General features: G+C 38.5%; 1 protein-coding gene across 18 annotated transcripts in view; it reads left to right on the forward strand.

The window, feature by feature from the left end:
• The first annotated feature begins 817 nt into the window (after positions 1-817).
• Positions 818-22109, forward strand: part of TPD52L2 (TPD52 like 2) — a 28964-nt gene continuing 7672 nt past the window's right edge. Inside the window, exons 1-6 of one of the 18 annotated variants that reach the window (XM_020981633.2) lie at positions 818-1000; positions 6055-6197; positions 9088-9236; positions 10376-10435; positions 13383-13442; positions 18455-18556. In XM_020981633.2, the coding sequence (XP_020837292.1) occupies positions 982-1000; positions 6055-6197; positions 9088-9236; positions 10376-10435; positions 13383-13442; positions 18455-18556 (533 nt within the window). In that variant the 5' untranslated portion in view covers positions 818-981. Of the gene's footprint in view, positions 1001-1061; positions 1309-6054; positions 6198-9087; positions 9237-10375; positions 10436-13382; positions 13443-18454; positions 18557-22109 lie in introns of those variants that run through there. The other 17 variants (XM_078149911.1, XM_020981631.2, XM_020981632.2 and 14 more) reach the window with 17 other exon arrangements.

The raw sequence follows: 22109 nt of genomic DNA on the forward strand, positions 1-22109 counted from the left end.
TTACTGATGCAGATCTACATTTTGCTCACCAAAATAGAGTCTAAGAGAGATGCCTGGAGCACTGAGGGGTTAAATGACTTACTCAAGGTCACAGAGCAAGTTATGTGTCAGAGGCACATTAATTCAAATTAAATTCAAAAAGCTTTTTTTTTTTGGCACCTATGTGCAAGTTGCTGTGATGGGGATACTAAAGAAAAACAGCCCTGCCCTCAAGGGGCTAATGTTTATTTGGACTGAATTAAAAATATTCCATAGACCTAAATGATCGCCAAGCCTATTGGTAAGACTGAGAGTAACAGACACCAAAGGAAAGAAGTGGGGGGCCTGCAGGTATGGAACGAAGCAGGGCACTTAGAGGTTGGTAACTTAGACTGATGGCGGCGAATGCCGGGAAGAGAGTTCTGGTGAAGTCTGGAAAACTTTCAGGCCAGCTTCGCCGTGGGACTTGGGGGGAGTGCTCGGGTTGGTGGGGCCTGGAGGAGGAAGACCAAGAGTTGAACGAAACAGACACAAGGCAAAATGCAAGAGTGAGGTTTACGCTGAGGCTTAGGCAGCGGACCACAGAAAACGCGTCACAAGACACACGCAATGCAACACTGTGCAGTCCTCCGACTCCCCATACTCCCCTCGTCTCCACTCCTTCCTGCCTTTCTAGCCCGGAGCACGCTTAACTCAATGGTGAACCCGAACTGGGCCGGACTCTCCCAAACCCCACCTGCCTTGCCCCTGTCACGTGACCACACATTCGCCTATCACAAGGACGAAGTTGGAGTGCGGACGTGGCTGGAGGAAGCTCTCATTGGATGGTTCCGGGGGAAGGCGGGGCCAGGGCACAGCGGGCCCCCCAAGGGGAAGTGAGTGGCCGCGGCTGGGATTACGTGCAGCGGTGGTGGCTGCAGCTTCTCCGAGTCTTCTAGACGCCGAGTGGAAGCGACGGACACTAGGCTTGGCCTCGGCACTTGCCCAGCATACGGCCCGGACATGGATCCCGCCAGCCAAGGTAGCCGTGGAGGGAGGAGAGCAGGGACGGAGCCACTGACTGACTGACCGACTGACTAACGGACAGGCAGGCCTCCCGGCCCCGCCTCCGGTCCAGCCCGCCCCTCCAGGCTCCGCCCCCGGCCCCCTGGGCTCTTGCGTACCCGTCCCTCACCTTGGTCCCTTCTCCCCAGATATCCCTGTGGCTTCCTGGCACGTATGCTGTCTCTCTCCCCTTCCCCCTATATGTGCTCCTCCATGGTGTCTCAGCCTCCCTTATGTGCCCTTCGATGCCCTCCATCTTTTCCTTAGTCGACCCCCATTTCCTTGGTAAGCCCACCCCCAGCTTCCCTGGTCTCTCCTATTGGGTTCCCCCCTCAGAATCTCACCCCGACAACCCTTGGCCATTTCCCGTGTCCTGTCATCCCATCCTTTCTAGCTCTTATTTCTCTGGATCAACTGCCCGCCCTCGCCTCCCCCCGCAAAAAAAAATCAGGTAGCCCAAAATAGAAGAGAACGCTGGATTTGGAATTAGAGGACCTGGCTTTTTTCTTTTCTTTTTTTTTCATTCTGCCTCTTAGCGGTCAAGTTTCCATGAACTTCTTTCATTTGTAAAATAAGCGGATTGGATTGGACAGTCTCCTTCCTGTTCTGCATCTATGATTCTTAAAACCACCGGGAATATTTTCCATCCATTTTCTGGAACCCTCTTTTGTTGTTTTCCTTCTTTTCCTACCCTGTTTCCTCCATGGTAATTCCCATTCAGTTTCTCTCAGCAACTTGCTAGGAGCACCTTTCCAGTGCCTTCATTTCTTCCTTGCCCAGCCTCTGGGAGTGGCCCTTTAGTCTTTTCCATCATCTTTATTCAGCAAATATTTATTAACTAAGGAACTACATTCAGTGATGTGGTACCCTCATTTTTATCACCTCTTTGTGCTGCTCCCAACTCTCTTAGGTTTCCTACCCCACAATGTCTTCATCTTCTTCAGCCTCTCTCTCAGAGGTTTCTCCTACATCTTGTATTTTTCTTAGACCTCTTTCTTGCCTTTTTCTTAGTATTTTTTCTTTCCTGCCTTTCCTTCCAGCCTTGATCCTCTTTTAGCTATCCTTACCCTTTCTCTTCCAAATTTTAGCCTTCTTACTCTTCCATACCTTCTTCCCTGTAAACTTCTCCAACTTTAATTGCTTCACTTCCACACTCCCTTAACCTCCCCAGATTCCTCATCGCCCTCTCCCTCTCACTACTTTTTCAGGCCATTTTCATGTTTCTTTCCCTGACATATCCCACACAGGAATTTTCTTACTTTCTCAACATTCTGCTTTCTTCTTTCACTAATATTCGGGAGATCTAGTTTAGATGTGTCACTCTAGTTGGTACTTAGCATACAGAATCAGATTGTAGGGTCAGCATCCAAGACACTGTTGAATAATCACCATAACTCTTTTCACTTTCATTGTGGTGTTCTTCCCCTACACAAGTCCTCAGTGAGACATTCTCTTGGCCTACCTTATATCTCTTGTTAATGTGGGTGACTGGTGTTACCTAAGGGAGGGTAGGAGAAGGTGGCAGTTGGCAAAGCTGGTGGGTCAAGTTGTAATACTGACACACCTAATCAGTCTGTTTGAGGAAAAGCTTCTTCAGTGGTGTTTCGTCGGCATGATAGAGGAATGTGATAAGAAATCTGAATCATTAAGTTCTGGAGTAAAATAATTTCAGGGATTTCAGAATAGAAAGAATGTTTTGCATTTTGACAGATATGTAATTTGGATTATTTACAGTATTATTGGGTTTAGGTTGCTTGTTTTTAGTTTGACATCTGTTTTTTTCAGTGGAAGTTTTTAAAATTTGATGGGGATTGTTGTGGGGAAAGTATTTCTTGGTTTCTATTTTTTTTTAATTACTGCACTCCTCTCCAGGGTATGGTTTTCTAAAATAAAATTGATGAATAAGAATTGCAGCAAATTTCAGGTGTTCATTTACGTTAAGGGATACCACAGCAGATAAAAATGATTAAGCGAAAGAATATGAACTAAACAGAATTTAAATTCAGAATCAGCACTGTTTTTAAAAAGAGGACATTTTTCATTCAGCAGTTACTTACTGAGCACCTATGCCTGGGGCTGAAGGCGCAAAGCTAAGTACTACCAGGGATACATAGGTGAATAAAACATGTTCCTTGCCCTTAAGAATTGTACAGTCTGCTATAAGTTTTGCTTTTAAAAAGAATGCCTGGGCAGCTAGGTGGCGCAGTGGATAGAGCACCAGCCCTGGATTCAGGAGGACCTGAGTTCAAATTTGGCCTCAGACACATAACACTTACTAGCTGTGTGACTCTGGGCAAGTCACTTAACCCCATTGCCCAACCAAAAAACAAAAAAACAATAAAAGGAATGCCTTTTTTATTTTAAATTTTTAATGATGTACTTTGAGTGTGCTAGGAAAAGGTTTTGTTAATTTGTTAATTTTTAGTGTAGTAATACTGAACAATAATGTTCTAAGAAGTGAAATAAGCTACATTTCTGTGGTATCATCTAGATTTCTAGAGTATAAAGTGCACAGGCGTATATGCTAAGAAGAGAGGACAGATCTCATTCAGTGCAAGAAGTTTAAACTTGATATGAAAAGTTGTGTAACCCTGGATGTAGTCAGTCAACAGCTAGCATTTATATAGCCCTTGCTTTGTGCCAGGCACTGTACTAAGCAATAGGGATACGAAGAAAGGCAAAAACACTGTCCCCGTCCATGTAAGTAAGTAATTAGCACAAGATATATACAGAGTAGATGGAAAGTAATCCAAGAGGGAAAGGCATTAGCAACTGGAGGACTAGGCCTCCTGAAGAAGATGAGGCTTAAGTTGAGTCTTGAAGCCAGAGAGACTAAGAATCAGTGAAAAGGTAGAGTTGGGAGTATTGTGTGTGAGGAACAGTAAGTAGACCAGAGAGTACCTGGAAGGGAGAAAAGTGTAAGAGGGCTTTGAATGAGAAACAGAACATTTTACATTTGATGTTGAAGGTGATAAGGAGCCATTTGGAATTTACTGAGTAAGGTGTTGGCATGGCCAGACCTTTGCTTTAGGAAAATCACTTTGACAGCTGAGTGGAGGATGGATTGGAGTGGGAGAGACACTTGAAGCAAGGAGACCAATTAAAAGACCAGATCAGTGAGTTGTGATCAGTACTGAAGTGGTGGTTGGGTGAATGGAGAAAAATCGACATGCTGTCACATATGAAAGATGTGATGAAGGGAGAAATGTTAAGATTTGACAACAATTAGATATATGGGTTGAGTGAGAGTGAGGAATTGAGGATATCCCTGAGGTGGTGAGTTTGGGTGCCTGGGAAAATTGGTAGAGCCTTGACAGTAATAGGGTAGTTTGGAAGAAGGAATGGTTTTGGGGAAAAGATAATGATTTTTGTTTTGAACATAATGAATTTGAGATGCCTATAGGATATCCAGTTGGAAATGTTCAGAAGGTTTTGGAATGTAACAAAGGAGAGAGACTTGAACTGGATATATAGATCTGTATAGAGATGGTTATTGATTGCTGATGAGCTCACCAAGTGAAATAATGTAGAACAAGAGGGTTTTTTTTGAAAGTTTAAAAAGTATGCTTTTATCTGTGTTCAGATACTATCAGTTCTTTCTTTGGAGATGGGTATAATTTTTCATCCTAAGTCCTTCCAAATTGTCTTGGATCATTGTATTGTTGAGCATAACTAAGTCATTCACAGTTAATCATCATACAATATTGCTGTTACTGTATACAGTCTTCTGGTTCTGCTCATTTCATTTTGCATCAGTTCATATAAGACTTTCCAGGTTTTTCCGAGTGTCTTGCTCATCATTTCTTATAGCAAAATATAATTCCATCACATATACCACAATTTGTTCAACCATTTCATAACTGATGGACATCTCAATTTCCAATTCTTTGCCACCACAAAAAGAGCTGCTCTAGTTTTTTGGGGGGGTTTGTACATATAAGTCCTTTTCCTTTTTGTTTTTTCTCTTTGGGATACAGACCTAGTAGTGGTATTGTTAGGTCAAAGGGTATATACAGTTTTATAGCCCTTTGTACATACAGGTGTTCTTAACCTTTTTTATGTGTCATGAACTAGTTTGGCAGTTTGGTGAAACCTAGGGACCCCTGCTCAGAATGGTTTTTAAATGCATGAAGTACAATATGTACGGTAGCAAAAGAAACCAATTATATTAGAGTACAGCTATTAAAATATTTTTTAAAAATCATGGACCCCAAGTTAAGAGCGCTTGGTGTAAAAGGAGAAGAGAAGAGGACCTACGACAGAGCCTTGGGGATATCCATAGTTAATGGATGTCACATGGATGAAGAATGAGCAAAGGAGACAGAATGAGCATTCAGACAAATGGGAAGTGAAACAGGAGAGAGCAATGGCGTGAAAACACAGGGAGGAGAGTGGATCCAGAAGGAGGTGATCAGCAGTATTAAATGCTGCAGAGAGGTCAAGAAGGAGAAGGATTGAGAAAAAGCCCTTTGATTTGGCAATTAAAAATCATCGGTAACCTTGGAGAGAACAGTTTCTGTCACCTCTTCTACTTTCTGCTCACGTAGTGCCCAGTGAAGTCCCTGAATATAGGACATAACATGAGCTAATAGGATTTAGTTTTGCTGACACCCTGCAGTGGTGGTATCATTGGCAAGTGCTTCTTGTATATAATTAGGTATGTGCATTAGTAGATGAGTTCAATGGGATGGGAAGCTGGGAGTGCTTATTGTCATATGAAATTCCTTCATTTTGAACAAACAAACAAAAAACCCTACTAAAACTTGTTGCCTTGTTTGTAGTGAGGATTTTACCTTCTCAAAGGTTAGAATTTTCACAAGGAATACCAATGCTCAGAGTGTTTCTGCCTCATGCTTGCCTTTCTGAAACTTAATAACACAATTGGTGTTGTTTCCCATTTGGTCTTTCCCCTAGTCTTCCCCAACCCCACTCTTCCCGCCTTTCATTTCCCTCAGGGAGATCTTTGTTAACTGAAGGTCATACCATAGTTGTTAATTTGTTTTGTCTCATCCTATTTCTTCTTACTGACAGATATCAACTTGAATTCTCCTAACAAAGGTCTACTATCAGATACCATGACAGATGTGCCAGTGGATACAGGGACTGCCAGGACCTCCATTCCTGAGGGCCTGACAGAGGCAGAGGAAGAAGAGCTCAGATCTGAACTCACTAAGGTAACAAAGTGTTTTCTTTGCTCAAAATTAATCACAGCCTTCTTTCATTAAAGTTTGTAAGCGGGAAAAGGTGCTGTAGTATACGTACAAAATGTTAACATGATGAGAAATCATACTAATTGAAATCTGGTGAGGATGCTCATTCTAAACATGGTTGCCTGTTATTATTGTACCTGCTAATAGCCCATGTTTATATAATGTTTTGTCATTTACAGAGTACTTTACTCACAACAACTTTTGAAGTACGTAGTACAGATATTACTCTTCCTATTTTATAGATAAGGAAACTGAAGCTCAGAGAGATGTGACTTGTCCATAGTCACAGCTGGCAGCCGAATTGGAGGCCCAGGTGTTCCTTTCTTTCAGCAGCCAGTGATTTGGTAGACCTGATAATGATATTGGGTTTATATCCTCTTCCCTGATGACTTTTTGTTATGGTTTTGACTTTGATGATAAGTTGGCATGGCAAGAGATAATTGTTTAAATCTTGAACATGATTAAGGGAAGGCAAGGCTAGGATGATAGCAGCCACTTTAAAGGTTTTTTCCTCACCCACCCCCAACCCCCCAAATTAGACCTGTGGTTTCATTTTTTGGGAGAACTTCTGGTGAGGAATCTTCTACCAATTCAGAACTGCAACTTTTCTGCAACTGAGAGTCTTAGAGAGTTGCCTAGGGACACTGAGAGAGAGGTTAAGTGACTTGCCAGAACCACAGAGCCAGTATGTTTGAAAGATAGAACTTGAACCCAGGTCTTCCTGACTCTGAGACTGACTCTCTAGCTGCTATGCTAGGCTTCTCTTAGAGATTATTAAAGAACTTATTAACAATTAACTTTTTTCAACAAAATTGAGGACCTATTGGTATAACTTTTATGCATATTAACTACTAAAATGATATTTTGTTGTTTCCATTAAACTTCTTGTGATATAAGGTTAAAACTGATAAGCTTAAGATGGTGGGATACAGAGAAAGAAACTCACTAAACATTTTGGCAAGCTTATTGTAATTAAAAGTGTTAGTATAAAGTTGCTCAGGTTATGTTATGTTTTACCCCATACTAAAACAAGGGACAGAAGTGGCAGTACTTTTGCTCTGTCTTATGGGATATTTTTAAGACCAAACATATTTTGGTATTTAGAATCCAACCTCAGGGGTTGAGTAGACTGTTAATACACATAAGCTTCAAACACCAGTATGTCAACTTTCATATTGCTGAGGAAAATGCAGCAGTTGTTTGTAAATTAGAAAAAGCTTAAGGGAGAACAGGCTGTGGTCCAAAGGAATTGATATTTTTCTTTTTGTTCAGAATACCTTAAGGAGTTTATAAACCAAACACCAAGGTCCAGCTCACAGTGGGATTATTAGGTGAAGGAATTGTTCTGTCATTTTCAAACCCCAATTTGAATGGGCTAGATAATTAGAGAATATACCATAAATGGACTTGTCAGTCCACACGTATTCTCAATATTATGATTCTTAGGATTTCATAGTCATTTCTCTAGTACGGATTTCTGAATAGTCTACAAAGCTTCTGTTTCTAGGCCTTCTAATAATGTGGAATGACTTCTTTGTTGCTATTATTAAAATTGCATCTAGATTTGTAAATGAGACATTAGTCAGTAAACAGAATTATTTCTCTTTGACCTTCGTGATGCTACTTCCTATTGGCTTTGACTCAGACTGAAAGCTAGAACAGTTGCAAGATTTAGAGACCCAATTTTGTTGCCAAATGTTCAAATGACAGGTGGTAGCTTGGTATTATTATACTTGGTAGCCTTGTATGATTATATGAATTTCAACAAATTGTTATTTCATAATAAATTTTTATTAATTATTTTTGTTTTTATGGCATGTGCATTTCCCAGTATATCCCTTAAACCCGCTTCCCAGAGACACAGTGGCATTGTGGATAAAGAGCTGGCCTTGGAGTCAGGAAGACTTGGTTTCAAGTTCCACCTTTGACACATACAGGTTATGTGACCCTGGCAAATGACTTAACCTTTAAGTATTCTAGGAAACTCTCTAAAACAGAAGTTTTTAACTTAGAGTCTGTGAATTAGGTTTTTTAAAAAATATTGTGATAACTATTACAATATATAAAATTGGTTTCCTTTGTGAGTTTATATATGTTATGTACCTAAAAATATTGTTCTGAAAAGTTTCACCAGACTGCTAAATGGGTCCATAACTGCTCAAAAACTATAAATTTCAGAGAAGGGATCAACATGTATTGGTAGAGGGAATTTCCTCATCTGAAGGTCCCCTGTAGTAGTGAAATCATTGGTCCAGTGCCTATCCCTCTGCCTCTTCTTGTTACCTCTCAGAGAATTACATTGTTAAAACAAAAATGAGGAATTAAGCACAACTAGACATGGGCTAGACTCAAGTCTCTATTATAGGGAGGTAGAAGCCAAAGGATAATTTTCAGAAAAAGGAATTTTTAAAAACAGTAATGCACATTAGACCTGAGCCATTGCAAAATCTAACTAAATCAAGAAGATAAGTAAGGCTTTGTAGCTGGTGATGGTATTAAAATACATAACTGTAATGGATTTTAAATGTTGAGTTCCAAGCCCAGGATGAATATTTTGTTTTTAGGGGCCAGTTCTATAGCCTGTTGAATAGGTTGAGTTAATCTTTACTGGAGATGCAGAGGCAGTGTGTTGTAGCAGAAAGAGCAGTAAATTTGAGGTCAAGAGAACTGGATTCAAATCAGTGATTAGTAGTAACCCTGAGCAAGTCACTTAGTCTTTCTGAACTTCAGTTTCCTCATCTACCCACCTAACAAAGTTGTCATGAGTAAAACATTTTGTAAAGCTTGAAGTGCAATAGAAATATGAGTTGTGATTGTTGATCATGCAATAATAAACATTTTTATTATTTTGAAGGTGGAAGAAGAAATTGTTACATTACGGCAGGTCCTGGCAGCCAAAGAAAGACACTGTGGTGAGCTGAAGAGGAAGCTGGGCCTGACTCCCTTGGATGGACTGAAGCAAAATCTTTCAAAGAGTTGGCATGATGTTCAGGTCTCCAATGCGTAGGTTTCCCTTTGACTCTCTTTTTACTTGTAGGTGCAGCTACCTTTCTGAAATGTACTCAGGAATTGGCCATTCTTTCTGCCTTTTTGTCTGAGTGCATTAAGTTTTTGGTGATAAGGGATAAAATATATCTGTTTAGTAAAAGTATGGCAAGGATGAGTTCTGGAGTTTAGGAAATAATTATTCAAATATGGAGCTAATAACTTTTCATAATTTTGTTTTTAAAGATAGAAGAACTAACTAGATTTTCATGTAGAAATTAAAAAAGAGAATGACTTTCAGGAATTCACAATCCAGGGTACTCATTCATTTTCCCACAGGGATTGAGTTTTTTGATGGCACATATGGTGTGGTACATATTGAAATGCATACATTTTCTTAACATGAGAACTTAGTCACATAAGTTTGAAATCTCTAAGGCAATACCTGGTCTAATCCTCTAAAATACATATCTGTTTTGGCCTGTCAGACTAAGGCAGTTCATTTGAAGAACTACAGATTTTCAAAGAATGTAGGGAATAGGAAAGCAGTTCCGACTTTTCATTATAGAACTCACTGTTCTAATTTCTCGGTTCCTATTAAAACCAATAGCCTGGAGTGGGGGAGGTGGTCAGGGATGAGGACCCCTTACTTAAGAAACTATAGCCCTATGGAGAAACTGGTGCTTCACATGAACCATTCTAACACAAAGCAGTTCTAATTCCTGAGAATTGCACTGTTTTAAGTACAGGCACGTAAGTTGTCAGGTGCATGTGGTTTTAAGGATTGCTTCTAACCGTCAGTTCTTCTCTTTCCTGTTTCTGTCCAAACATCTATAGGTGAGCCCCATTATTTAATGATAACAGTGTATATTCAACATGTTAGAACTAAAAAGGAACTTATCATTTCTTATAGAGCCTTAATCTGGTTTCACATGGCCTTTTAGTTCAGGGTCACACAGCATTTACTAAACAGCCAAACATCACTAAAGATAAAGGATAGAACTATTGCATCGTGCATGATGAGGGTGCCAAGCTTTGAGTGGGTATTTTCTAATGATCTCTGATTCTTTGCTTTCTCCTCTGATATTTAATATGCAATTTCAAACCCAATTTGGAATCTTGATTTAGAAATTCACCACCAGAATTTCTGTTTCTAGCTATGTGAAAACATCTGAGAAACTTGGAGAGTGGAATGAGAAAGTGACACAGTCTGACCTGTGAGTTCACCTGGCCTGTCAGCACCACTCTGCCCCCTTATTCTTCCTATCCTGTGCTTCTCTTTCAGGTGGCAGGGAGGGCTCTGTGTGCTTGGGGTAAACTTTTGTTTGGTATTTGATGACTAGTTGGGTATTTTTTCCCCTCTCAATTATCAATAAAATGAAACCAATCTTGACTTTTGCAAATCAGGATGCAGTATCTATAAGAAATTGTACACATTTACCAGACCACACTTAAAACTTCATTTTGCTTTGCTCTTCACTATAATTGGATGACATTATCAAGATAATTAAAGTACTCTAACTTCTCAGAACATTTTCCCCTTGCCTGGTTGTTTAGCAAACATATATTAAACACCTGCTTTGTATGGACTGTTATGTGGGGCAGTAGGGAAGAGCTAAAGTTTAGGTAAAGCCTAGTCACTGATATCCCTAATGGAGTGATTATAGTATGATAGTTTTAAGGCAAATCAGGTACTTTGGCTTCGGTCAATCTGTTCTTACATATGACTTTGAGGCTTAGTAATATGTCCCTTTAGGTCGTTGGAAAGTGTTAATATGTGGAAACTTAGATTTTAGGGGCGGAAACTGAATAAGTTACTAGTACAGGACAGTTCTATACACAGAGATCCTTTTATTTGAAGTTTTCTACAAAGTCAATAAAGATATGAGTGAGGCTGTAGTCTAGCTAGAATATTTTTTTATAGAGAGGAAGGACAGGAAGTACTTTTTAAGTGTTTGCTCAGCAGGACTTTTCCAGGTCTTGTTTTGAAGGAAGTATGACTCTAGCCATCAGAAAACATGAGCAGAAAATTCCTTTGTTTGTGTTCCCTAGCACAGCAGAGTAACAGCTTAACAGAAGGTGATGGAAGTCCATTATCTTGAGCTCAGCATGGCTACAACTTTGTACTTTGATTTTCTCGTAGGAGCTGTGTCTTGTTGTCCTCCTGGTCTTTTGGATCTCACACCCTGGGTGTGTGCTGGTAGAGTACCAAGTCTCTGCTCAGGCAACACTCCATTAATATTGGTGCTTTCCTTTAGGACTTGCAATAGAAGTTTTAATTTATGTTAAAGGCTCTGGGATCCAAGCTGCTTTGGATATAAGGCAAATTTATCACGGCAGATAATCACAAAAGGATTAAACTTAAATTAGATTAGGTGGTTATATTCCCTGATGTAGGAATGGGGTCATAGTACATCTAGTGTAATCATGGCTGGATGGAGAGGGAAAATCTCCATCTGGAGAAATCAAAATTGGAATCTAAGGAAGCACAAAATGAATAGGTAGTACAATGGATAGACTGTTGGACTTGGAGTCAGGAAGACCTGAGTTTGAATTCTGCTCTAGACAGTGTGTGTCTAGACACCTGTGTGATCCTGGGCAAGTCAGTTAACCTCACTAAGCCTCAATTTCCTCATCTGCAGAATAAGTTATTAATTGCACTTACCTCACAGGGTTGTTGCGAGGATCAACAGAAATGCTAGAAATGGTAGCTATTATGGGTGCTGAGGTGTGCATGAATGGAGATTCAGGCTGGGAAGATCAGTACAGAAGAGGAAGGGAAGACTCATGCCGTGTTGGAGAGCCAACTATATATTTACCTTAACCTGTCTCCTTGAAACTTCTGGGCTTATGAACCCATTTCCCCTTTCCTTCTCCCACCTATTCAGTTAGAATAGATAGGCTGCTTAAGTGTAGAAGTAGTTGCGGGGTGGGGGGGGTGGTTTTTTTTTAAAGGAAAACAAAAGCAAAACACCAAAAAACAGTACAAGAAACCACATTGTTATTGTTTGGTTTTTTTGCTATCCGAATCACCTCTGTGCTTTCCAGCAGCCTCAGTAACTTGTTTACTTTGTACTTAACAGAAACTAATAAACTTTGATCAGCCTTTAAAAAAAAAAAACCTGGGCTTTTATGGTGGCTACATCTGTTCCCTTGCCCTAAGCTGACATGTTGGTGAGGCTGGCTCCCTTCAGATTCAACTGTTCTAGTAAGGGCCATAGCTTAATTGAGAGTGGAGACTTAGAGGGCAGGGCAGACTTTGTACCAGTTGCAGTTATTTCTAAGGTTACTATTAATAATTACCATAAAATCGTCCTTTTTCTCTAGTAGCTCAAAATACTTAGAAATCTTATTTTTTACTGTCAAACAAATAGTGGTAAGTTGGACTGGTCTAGTACGCTGGGTAGGGAAATAGGGGCAGAGAAGTTGGAGTTGGCATCCCCCAAATCCTTTAGTAACACAGTTGTGGAAATCAAGAGCAATATGGAGATGAAATCCCAATGTAATAAAAAATTTTAAACACAAAATATTAATACCACCATTAAGAAAATTTAGCTCAGTTGATGTCAGTTAACTGGAGAAACTTAGGAAACTGGACTTTTGAATTTCCCATACCAAAATGAAGAAATCCAAGTGTGTGCTGTCCAAAACTGACAATTGATAAGATTATATGTTTTACTAGAAGTATCATATCATGGTAGGCTTGGAATTTTGGGGGGGAGCAGCTGTATCTTGTAATACTTAACTAAGGCTTATATTCCAGTGGGAAAAGACTATTACCTTAATATTTTAGTTATGTTGGGGGGGAATAAACTTGGTATCTTAAAGGATAGATGCTCCTGCTATGTATGAATTAACTACTAATTCCTGATGACAGGGAGAATTATAAAGGTGATTTCAGAAGCCAGAATTTGCTGCTAGAATATAGAAGGAAAATATGCTCCCTGGGGTTGGATCTGCTTGAAACATTGATGTTTCCTACCCCAGTTAAGCATAGTACTTGGAAGTACCTAGTTGATACCTTCATCAGGCCACTTATAGTTGGGGAAAGATTAAATTGCTCTAGTTAAGCTTGAATATCTATACCCATTATTTATTTAGTTATAGGGAGAGTGACTGTCAGGAGTATTGGTACCATCTTTTCTAACATCCATGTATTTGTAGATATCTTTCAGCAAGCAGCACATTGGAGGACTGGAGTGAGAAATTAACCCATTCAGAAGCGTGAGTGTCTGAAACTTTAGTGCAAAATATTCTGTGTTTTTGTATTGGGTTAAAAAAAACCTTTGATATAATTAACAGTTTCTGTTTTTATCTAATTACTTTCTTTGATTCAAATTATTTGCCCATTTGGGGAAAATATGTTCCATTATTTATGGAACATAATATAACTATGGGTTACCTCACCCTCAGTAGTTTCCTACTTCATTTGGGTAAGGAGTAGGGATAATGAAAACTTTGAGTCACAAGTCTAGATTGGCACTGGTGGGAGTGACTGCTCTTGTAATAAAAGTGAATGTTGTGGGGCTAGTAAACTTTTAGTTGTAAGTACCTTCTGACTCCCCTCCCACCTTTGTTCTCCTCTCCCTTCTTCCCCTCCCCACCTTCTAGATGAACAATGCTTAGGAATGGTACTGAGAAACCAATGGACAGTCTAAAGAAAAGGGAAAATGGAAGAAGAATAAGATGAGAGAACAGCAGAGGGAGGAAAAAGTGCATATGTTGGGAAGGGTAAAATGCTGCCAGCTTCACAGATTCCACTTAGGGGCACCAGTGTCTTAGAGTATATACCCTTAGTACACATTCTTTTCCTAATGAGTTCAGCACACCCTTTATTTTCAGTTTCACAAGCAAGAAAAGCCTTATGGTAGAGAAACTAGCTCCTATGCCATGTTTTGAGAGAGTATAGGAACAAAGCATTTACCCTCCCTGTTTATCTCTTGCTTGGGGACCACCATTTGTGGTTTTAACACTAGAAGGGTGAATTATAATTTTATTTTTAAAAAATTTTATTTTTATTTTTAAAAAAATTTTCATCCTGTGTCTATTTTCTTTGCCTTGTGTATATTTTAAAAATGCATCACATCTTTCATAGGAGTTGATACTTCAAGGTATTCTTAAATTCTGACTTTTTTTAAAACCTAAGATGAGCCACCAGCTCATCTTATAAGTAGTAGCTATAGTCCTATCTAGAACTGTTGTTTTCAAGATATTCTTCTGCCATTGTTTGGGTGAGGAAGGCTTTCCTTTTACCTTTTTTTACTTTTCTCCCTTGTCATATTTTGTTTAGCACAGATATAAGTGGGAATATGTAAGGCCTTCCTTCTCCCATTTATTAAGTTTAGAATGTTAACATGTAGTTTTATATACTTTTTTTTAAAGAAAAATAAAAAAAACAAAAAAAAGAAAAATCAAGTTTGAAGAGTAGGTCTTGTTTTGAATTTCTGAAACTAAATTTTGCAAGTGGTTTGATCATCATGAGTCAGTCTTGCTAAACTCCTTTTGATTTAAAAAACAGATTCTTAGCAATTATTAATTAGTGTTAGATTAAAAGTAATTTTGACCCTAAGTCTGTAAATAAAATTACCTATTTTCCCTTCAAAGAATTTGTACCGATTTCACTCAGGTTTAGAACTTTAATAAAATAAAAAGTGTAAGATGTGACTAAATATTGTGATTAATCTAGGAAAAAAAGAATTGCCAGGTTTGGGAAAGCTAAGGAAATAGACAGGGAACATCCTTACTTTTTTGTCAACAGATTGGGTTCTAGATAGTGAGTGGCAGGTTCTTCTGGGTGGAGCCTTGCCCTAATCAGTTAGTGCCAGAACCTCTCCATAGTTGTGATGACAGATTTGGTTATGGAACTTGCATTTCTGTAGTAAGGAACCTTTGGAATTTGCATGTGCTTGGGATTGTGTGGGTGGCAGCTGAACTGGCTTACTGTTGAGGTAGAGAATGGAAGACAGACCCAAATCGCTTGACTAAAACAAATGAAGACTACAGTGTAATTGTTAAGAGAGTGATGCTAAATGAGATCCCTTTCAGACATATGGTAGTTTCTTTAAAAAAAATTGTACAGCATTTTCTTTCTCTGATAGAGCATTTTATCTGAATTACTCAGCTTTTTTGAGTATTTGAGTAAAAGAATTGATTTAATTCCGTTGCTTCACATTGAAGATTATACTGTCTTGGAAGGAGAAATGTTTCTGTACAGGCATTTTCTTATATGTCACTTATTGTTTGACCTTAGGGAACTTAAATTTCAGAGCCTTAATTTTCTCACTGGTACAATGAAAGGCTTGGACTTGGATGAGCTCTAAGGTCCGTTTAAGTTATAAGATGTAGTGACGTCTATTACTAAAAAAAAAAGTACGGTCTCCTTGGGCCCCTGAGGGTATTAGAACAGATTCCAGAGTTTGGTCAGATCTAACATGTTGCTGTTGCAGTTGTTACAACATTTTGTTTTTGAAGTAGAAAGGCATTCTTGACTCTTGGAAATGTTACAATCACACATTAGATTCGGTGTGAGAAAGAGGACATTTTGAAGAGTCTGTTTTTTCCAAAGCCTGGTTATATATGTAACATTCTTACCAGTTGTTGAAGTGTAGGAGTGGGATTTTCTTGCCAAAGTTTTAGGTGGTTAATTTTTTTCTCTTTACTGAAGTGTGTCTGGCATTATATTACAAGAACTAGTTAGCAATAACATGGATATCTTCATAACCATTTCTTTGATTAAACGTTTATTGAACTCTTGTTACGCTATACACAGGGCTCTGTGCTAGGGGACATAATAATAGCTGACATTTATATAGCATTTTAAGGTTTACAGATGCTTTTTATAGATTATTCCATTTGATCTTTCACTATATCTCTGGAGTAGGTGCTGTTATTATCTTCATTTTACAAATGAGGAGACTGAGGCTAAGTGACTTTCCCATAGTCATACAGCGAATAAGTAGAGGAGAAAGAATTAAAATCCAAGTTTCTCTGGCTTTAAGGAATTTGTAATCTAGTGGGGGAGAGTATATGTAACAAAATAAAATATAGTTTAGTATATGACAAGTACAGAAGATTAGTACATGGTGCTCTGAGAAAGCCAGCTCATGAGATCTGAACATATAAATCTAGGGAGGTATCAGGGCAAGCTAAGTAAAAAAACAAAAACAAAATAATTTTCTCATTTACTTCAAACCCCAGAGTGTTCAAATCAGTCCTAGAAGTGCATTGTCCCCTGCTACCCACTCACCCCCAGTCTAGTAAGTGTTCATAGAGTACCACCTTTGTACTGAGAATTGTTCTGACAGTTTAGAGGGAAGCATTCTCAGAGAGCATTGCAGTTGGGGTAAGATGACTTAACACACAGGAATCAACTGGAAAACACTACAAGACACTAATTAATAAAGTATTAGCTTCTGTGATACAAATAGTAAAAGATCAGTGGGACTTAGCATAATCATGGAGGCTTTCAAAGAGGTCTTAGCATAATCAGGGAGGAGTAGGACTTGAATATGACCTAGAAAGATGATTACAATTTAATTAGGTGAAGAGGAGTGGACAATAATAGTATGAGTGTAGTTGCTAAGGTGAGAATAAGAATGGAGTGAGTGGTCAGGAGACAGTGAGGATCTTGGCCTGATTAGAATAAAGATTTCATGTTGGAAATACTCAGAAATTAGGTTGGCTAGTTTGGATGGCATTAGATTGTAGCAGTCCTTGGATGCCACCTTGAAGAGTTTGAACTTGTAGACAGTGAGGAGCCATTGAAGGATTTTGAAGGAGGGAGTAATGATGAAAAGGTGTTTAAGGAAGATTAATTTCTGAAACAATACTGCAGTAGGAAATAGGGAAAGTCTTTTATTTTGGAACTTTAGCCAAATGACTTAACAGTCTGATTGTGATCTTATTAGAGAGTACTTAACATAATATTATTGATAAAGTCTAGTCTTCTATAGACTGGATCTTTCAGAAGAGGTTAAATCTTGTTTGTTTCAAAGTGATTTTAGTCTTAAGATAGTCAGCTTCATCAAAGATTTCTCCTCATTTGACCCTAGATGACATAACTGTAAAATGTAGGCTATAAGCCCTTTATTGCTATCATGATTCTTGATGCTATGATATAGGCTGTATGACTTCTGGTTGCTTCTCAAGGCTCTTTGGATTTTGTGGTTGAGATGAGTAAGTCTTAACTTTTTGTTTGTGATGATTGCTGAGTAAGGGGAGGCAGTTCAAGGTTCTAACTCTGACTTGGGCACTCTTTTCCCTGGAATAGTTATTGGCTATAACTTGGCCACTAAATTTTGTGCTAGTGTCAAAGTCCTTATCTCAAATAATGAAAATAACTTCAGAAGTACCCTTGAGAAAGGGGTATGTGCTTAGTGGCTGTTGGTGGAAGGCAAAGGACTAAAGCATAGGAATCTACCTCAGTGTTAGATTCAAGATGAAATTTTATAAGCTATTTGAAATGATTGTATTAAAATTGAACTTTGTACCCTGTCCCAAAAGGCAGTTATGGAAAAAGTACAAGGAATTCTTATGTTTGAGGTGATATAGGGGGAGAAAAAAACTTCTAAACATTGAACATGTATGCATTTAGATCACAGATGGCAGGAAAATGGATTTGTTCTGGATCTTTGCTATTAACTGCCCTTTGCATACTGGCATAATACTGATGTACTCATGATGAGAAAAGTATGAATTAAGGTAATGGTGAATATTAGCTTAATGTTTCTTAAGTGTGGCTGAAAGTCACTGGGAGGACTTTCCTAACTCTGGCCTCCAAAATGGTACTTGTCCTCCTGTCCTGTTGTCATATCCATAATTGTCTCTGTTGTTCTAGTTCTGTCATCCAGTTTTTGTTTCTCAGTGATGAAAGCTTGATTCAGCATCCTTAAGGAAAGGGGAAAATGAATATGAGTAGTAAGAGAGAAGGAATGTGAGCCATAAGATAAATCTAAATTTAACTTGGTTACATGCTTTTGAAAAAAATGTGGCTTAATACTGCTTATAAGCACTTAACAGGTGAAGCTGCTTCCCTTTCTTAGGGGGTACCATAAAAAGGGCCCCATTCAGAAGTGGAGGAGAAGCTTTTTTGTGGCAGCACCACTATTCACTAACTTATTTGAATCTTTCCTTTGGGGGAACCTTTTCCGGAATGTAGGGATGCTTTTTCCTTGCCTGGTGGGTGGAAGCCTTCTCATTCTTGTTTGATTGGTTTAACTTATTTTTCTTCTGTCTAGTTACAAGAAGACTCAGGAAACTCTCTCCCAGGCAGGACAGAAGACTTCAGCTGCTCTGTCCAATGTGGGCTCTGCTATCAGCAGAAAACTTGGAGATATGAGGTAGGATCCATTTCCTTTGAAATATCATTAATCTTTGGCCTGAGTTTCTGTTAGGGAAGAGTTTATTGTTAAAGAGAGTGAGGATAAGACATGATTATAAGTTTGTGACTTACCAAAGTATAGTGGCTTGTAATTAGGTCTTAGAATGGAAAAGTCTGTGGAGCACGGCATTCCCAAATTCAACACAGGGTTTGATGATCTCAGCTCCTTAGCCCTTTTTTCCTTCTGCCTGATTTTTGTCATATTGCTTAACAGCATGTCCATTTGAGTGCCCCAAGACAGAAGGGAAATTAGGAAATTAGTATATTCTGCTCTTTGATAGCTACACCAGGTTTTGTGATGGTAAGGTAATATATAATCTTAGAATAGACTCATAACTATTAAGAGTTAGTTGCAGGGCAGCTAGATGGTGCAGTGGATAGACCATCAGCCCTGGAGTCAGGAGAACCTGAGTTCAAATCCAGCCTCAGACACATGATACTCACTAGCTGTGTGGCCCTGGGCAAGTCACTTAACCCTGAATGCCTCACCAAAAAAAAAAGAGTTAGTTGCAAAGTAACTTAGGAGATCATCTAGCCCAATTAGCTCATTTTAGAGATAAGGAAAACTGATTTTAAAGATTTGCCCAGGTTACATAGAAAGTTAATGGCAGAAATTGATACTAACAGCTCTAAAGCCTCTTTTTCAGTTCCTTTTGGATTTTATTTCCCTATATTTCACCATTCGTTACCAAATAATTGAGATTTGGCTCATGGTCCTTCTTATAGAGTACCAATGGCAGTATGCATGCAGGATACTATAAATTCATATGTGCTATTCAGTATCTGACTTTGACAACAGTACACATTATACAGAATATTCCCACAAACAAGTTCATCCTTATGGTTAGCTTCTATAATATGATTTTCTAAATCTCATATAAGTTAATGAAAGACAGTTGGTAAACTTTAAGTTTTGTAGAGATGAGAATCAGTATTTTAATCAACATCTGATGGAATTTTAGATTTTGTAAAAGAATTTTCACTTTATGGTAGATCTGTTTCATGATCAGTTATCTAAATATTTCGATTCATGAGTATTTTTTAAAACCTAAACTTACCACAAGAAAGCTGTAATGTCTCTGTATTTGAACCTCTGGTGTAATCCAATTTTTAATCTAATTTCTCTTTTGTGTATCATGAGTGATTTTTCCTTTACTTGGGATTTATTTTGCCTCAGAGTTATCTAGCTCATAGATTAGACAGCTGTGAGCAAAGAAAGTTCTTAGTGGGAAACAAATACAAAGTAAGATTACCCTAGTGATGTTTCTCTCATATTTGTCTGATGTATAGTAGTTCCAGACAAGTTAAAACAGGAGCATTTCAGTGTATCCTTCAGCCAAAGTTTGTAGCTGACTTTCCCACCTAGTGAAAGGTGTTCCTTTAAAGCAAGTGTTGCTGTATTTTTGCTTCCCTCCAAGGTAAGGGAGACGACATAGTATGTTTGTTAGTATTTCTAACTAGTGGTTGCAAATATCATCTTCTTCATGCTTCATGGGGGCATAGGAAATCATTTGGAAAAGCCTCAGCAAAAAGGGCTTTGCCTTCTCTGGAAAAAAGCTAACAGATATTAGTCTTAAGTAAACTGACATGTACAACACCTGAAAAGCAAGCTCTGGAGGTGTTTTGTGTAAGTCCTTATAACAAGTTTCATTTGAAATTACACTGGACAGTTCCTTCATCGAAGCTGCACTTTTGGGGACTCCTCCTTCCCTCCTTGGGCCTGTGGGGAACTCAGGTGGTAAGCACTGTTAGTAATCTCTGATCACATGCTTCTGGTTAGTATCACATTCTCATTTTCCTTATAATATTGCCTTGGAGTGAATTGAGAAGAAATGAGTATTAGGTATAAGAAAATTTGACTTAAAAGTCGTTCAGAGATTTTTTTTTAATAACGTGCTTTGAGCCATTTTGGGAATGTACTTTCTCGGAGTGGTGCCACTTGTTGACGGTCATGCTTTGCCTTGAAATGCTTTTTTTAGGGCTTGAGAAATAGCTAAGAAGTCCTGGAAGACAACAAATGTTTGACAGGCATGACTTATAAAATCACTTTTATTTCCAAATATATCCTTCACTCTACTGAGTGAATTATAAAGAATTAAAAAGAACTGCAGAAAGCAGTTCAACAAAACTGACATGGCAGCTGAATCTGATATTGTATGTAATGTTCTGTGTTCATGGTTCCCTCGCATTCCCGCACCAACCTCTGCAGTGTCTTAATTTCTTTAGACACCTTTTGAGAAAGGATAGTTCACTTGTTTTGCAACAATTTTAGCTTGAGATCTTCAGGTCAATATTGATTTATATCTTACAATTGAAAAAGTATGATAGTTTTCTTTTTTAATTTTTGGTTTATTCACATGTGGAACTTTGCCCAGCTCATTAAAACTAAATGACACTCCAATTCCATCAAATCATCCTGAATGGAAATTGGGTCAAGATTTACTGAAATTTTAATCCTGACTTCCAGCAGACTAAGTAAGATTCAGAGGATTGACCTACCCTTTTTGGGTTAAGGCATATATAATAAATATTTTTACTTATTGGAAGACTTAACATAGTCCTGTTTCTAGTTCTATATATTTGCAAGGGGAGTTGCATCTCCTTTGTTTTCCTGATGCTGGAGCTAAGAAGATTTATTCAGGTTCTGGAACTCTGTACAATTCATGATTACTGAAACTGAAAGTTAAATTTTGAGAATGACAGGAAGACTTCCATTTATGAGAATTGTGACTCATTGTCCTCAGTGCATGTGATCATAGATTATGGGGAGTGTAGTTACTTGCCTGCAGTGGAGAGATTTCCTTTGAATGAGTCAAGTGCTCAGTATATCTTTACACTAATTTGCCACTTTTTCTACTCTGTCTTGCTGTTCTGTGTGTGTCTGTGGTCCTGAGCAAGGAGGAGGTAGGAAGTTGGAAGTTGAAGTTAAGTCTCCTTGAATTCATTGCTTTCCCCCTTTTAATATAAAGGAGCCAAATTCTGTTTTCCACTTGGCCAGTGAGATTTAAGGTACCTAAAGGAATTTACACTTTTTTGCTGATCTCCTAGAGTTGGTACTTCCATCAAGGTCTCCTTAACATAGACTATACTTGGTCATAGTTCATAAGTGAATTTTTCAGTGGCCTTCATTTAATTAATTGTGTATTCCTAAGAGTTCCTTCCCTGAAAGTTCTTAGTACACTTTTAAAGGACTCCTGTTCTTTTTTCTTAGATAAACTGGCTGAAGCAAGATCCTTGACTCCATTCATGAATTTTAAACCTAGAGTTGACACCATTCCTTGACAGTATAAATAGATTCCAGCAGGGTTTAGATAAATCCATGGAGGGGGTAGTTCCCTACTGGATTGTTATGGTATGAACTTTCAAAATACATTCTAAGTCTTTTGTGGGCACTGTTACAGAAAGTAAGTATGTAGCTCTTCCAAGGTCCCTTGGTGCCCCTGTCCAAGTTAGAATCCTGAGCTTTTAGAAGCATTCTGACTTAGTCTCATATTTCTGATGTTGTTAAATCA

The sequence above is a fragment of the Phascolarctos cinereus genome, unplaced genomic scaffold (assembly GCF_003287225.1).
Source record: "Phascolarctos cinereus isolate Bilbo 61053 unplaced genomic scaffold, phaCin_HiC Scaffold_2;HRSCAF=192, whole genome shotgun sequence".
In the NCBI taxonomy this organism is placed as follows: Eukaryota; Metazoa; Chordata; class Mammalia; order Diprotodontia; family Phascolarctidae; genus Phascolarctos; species Phascolarctos cinereus.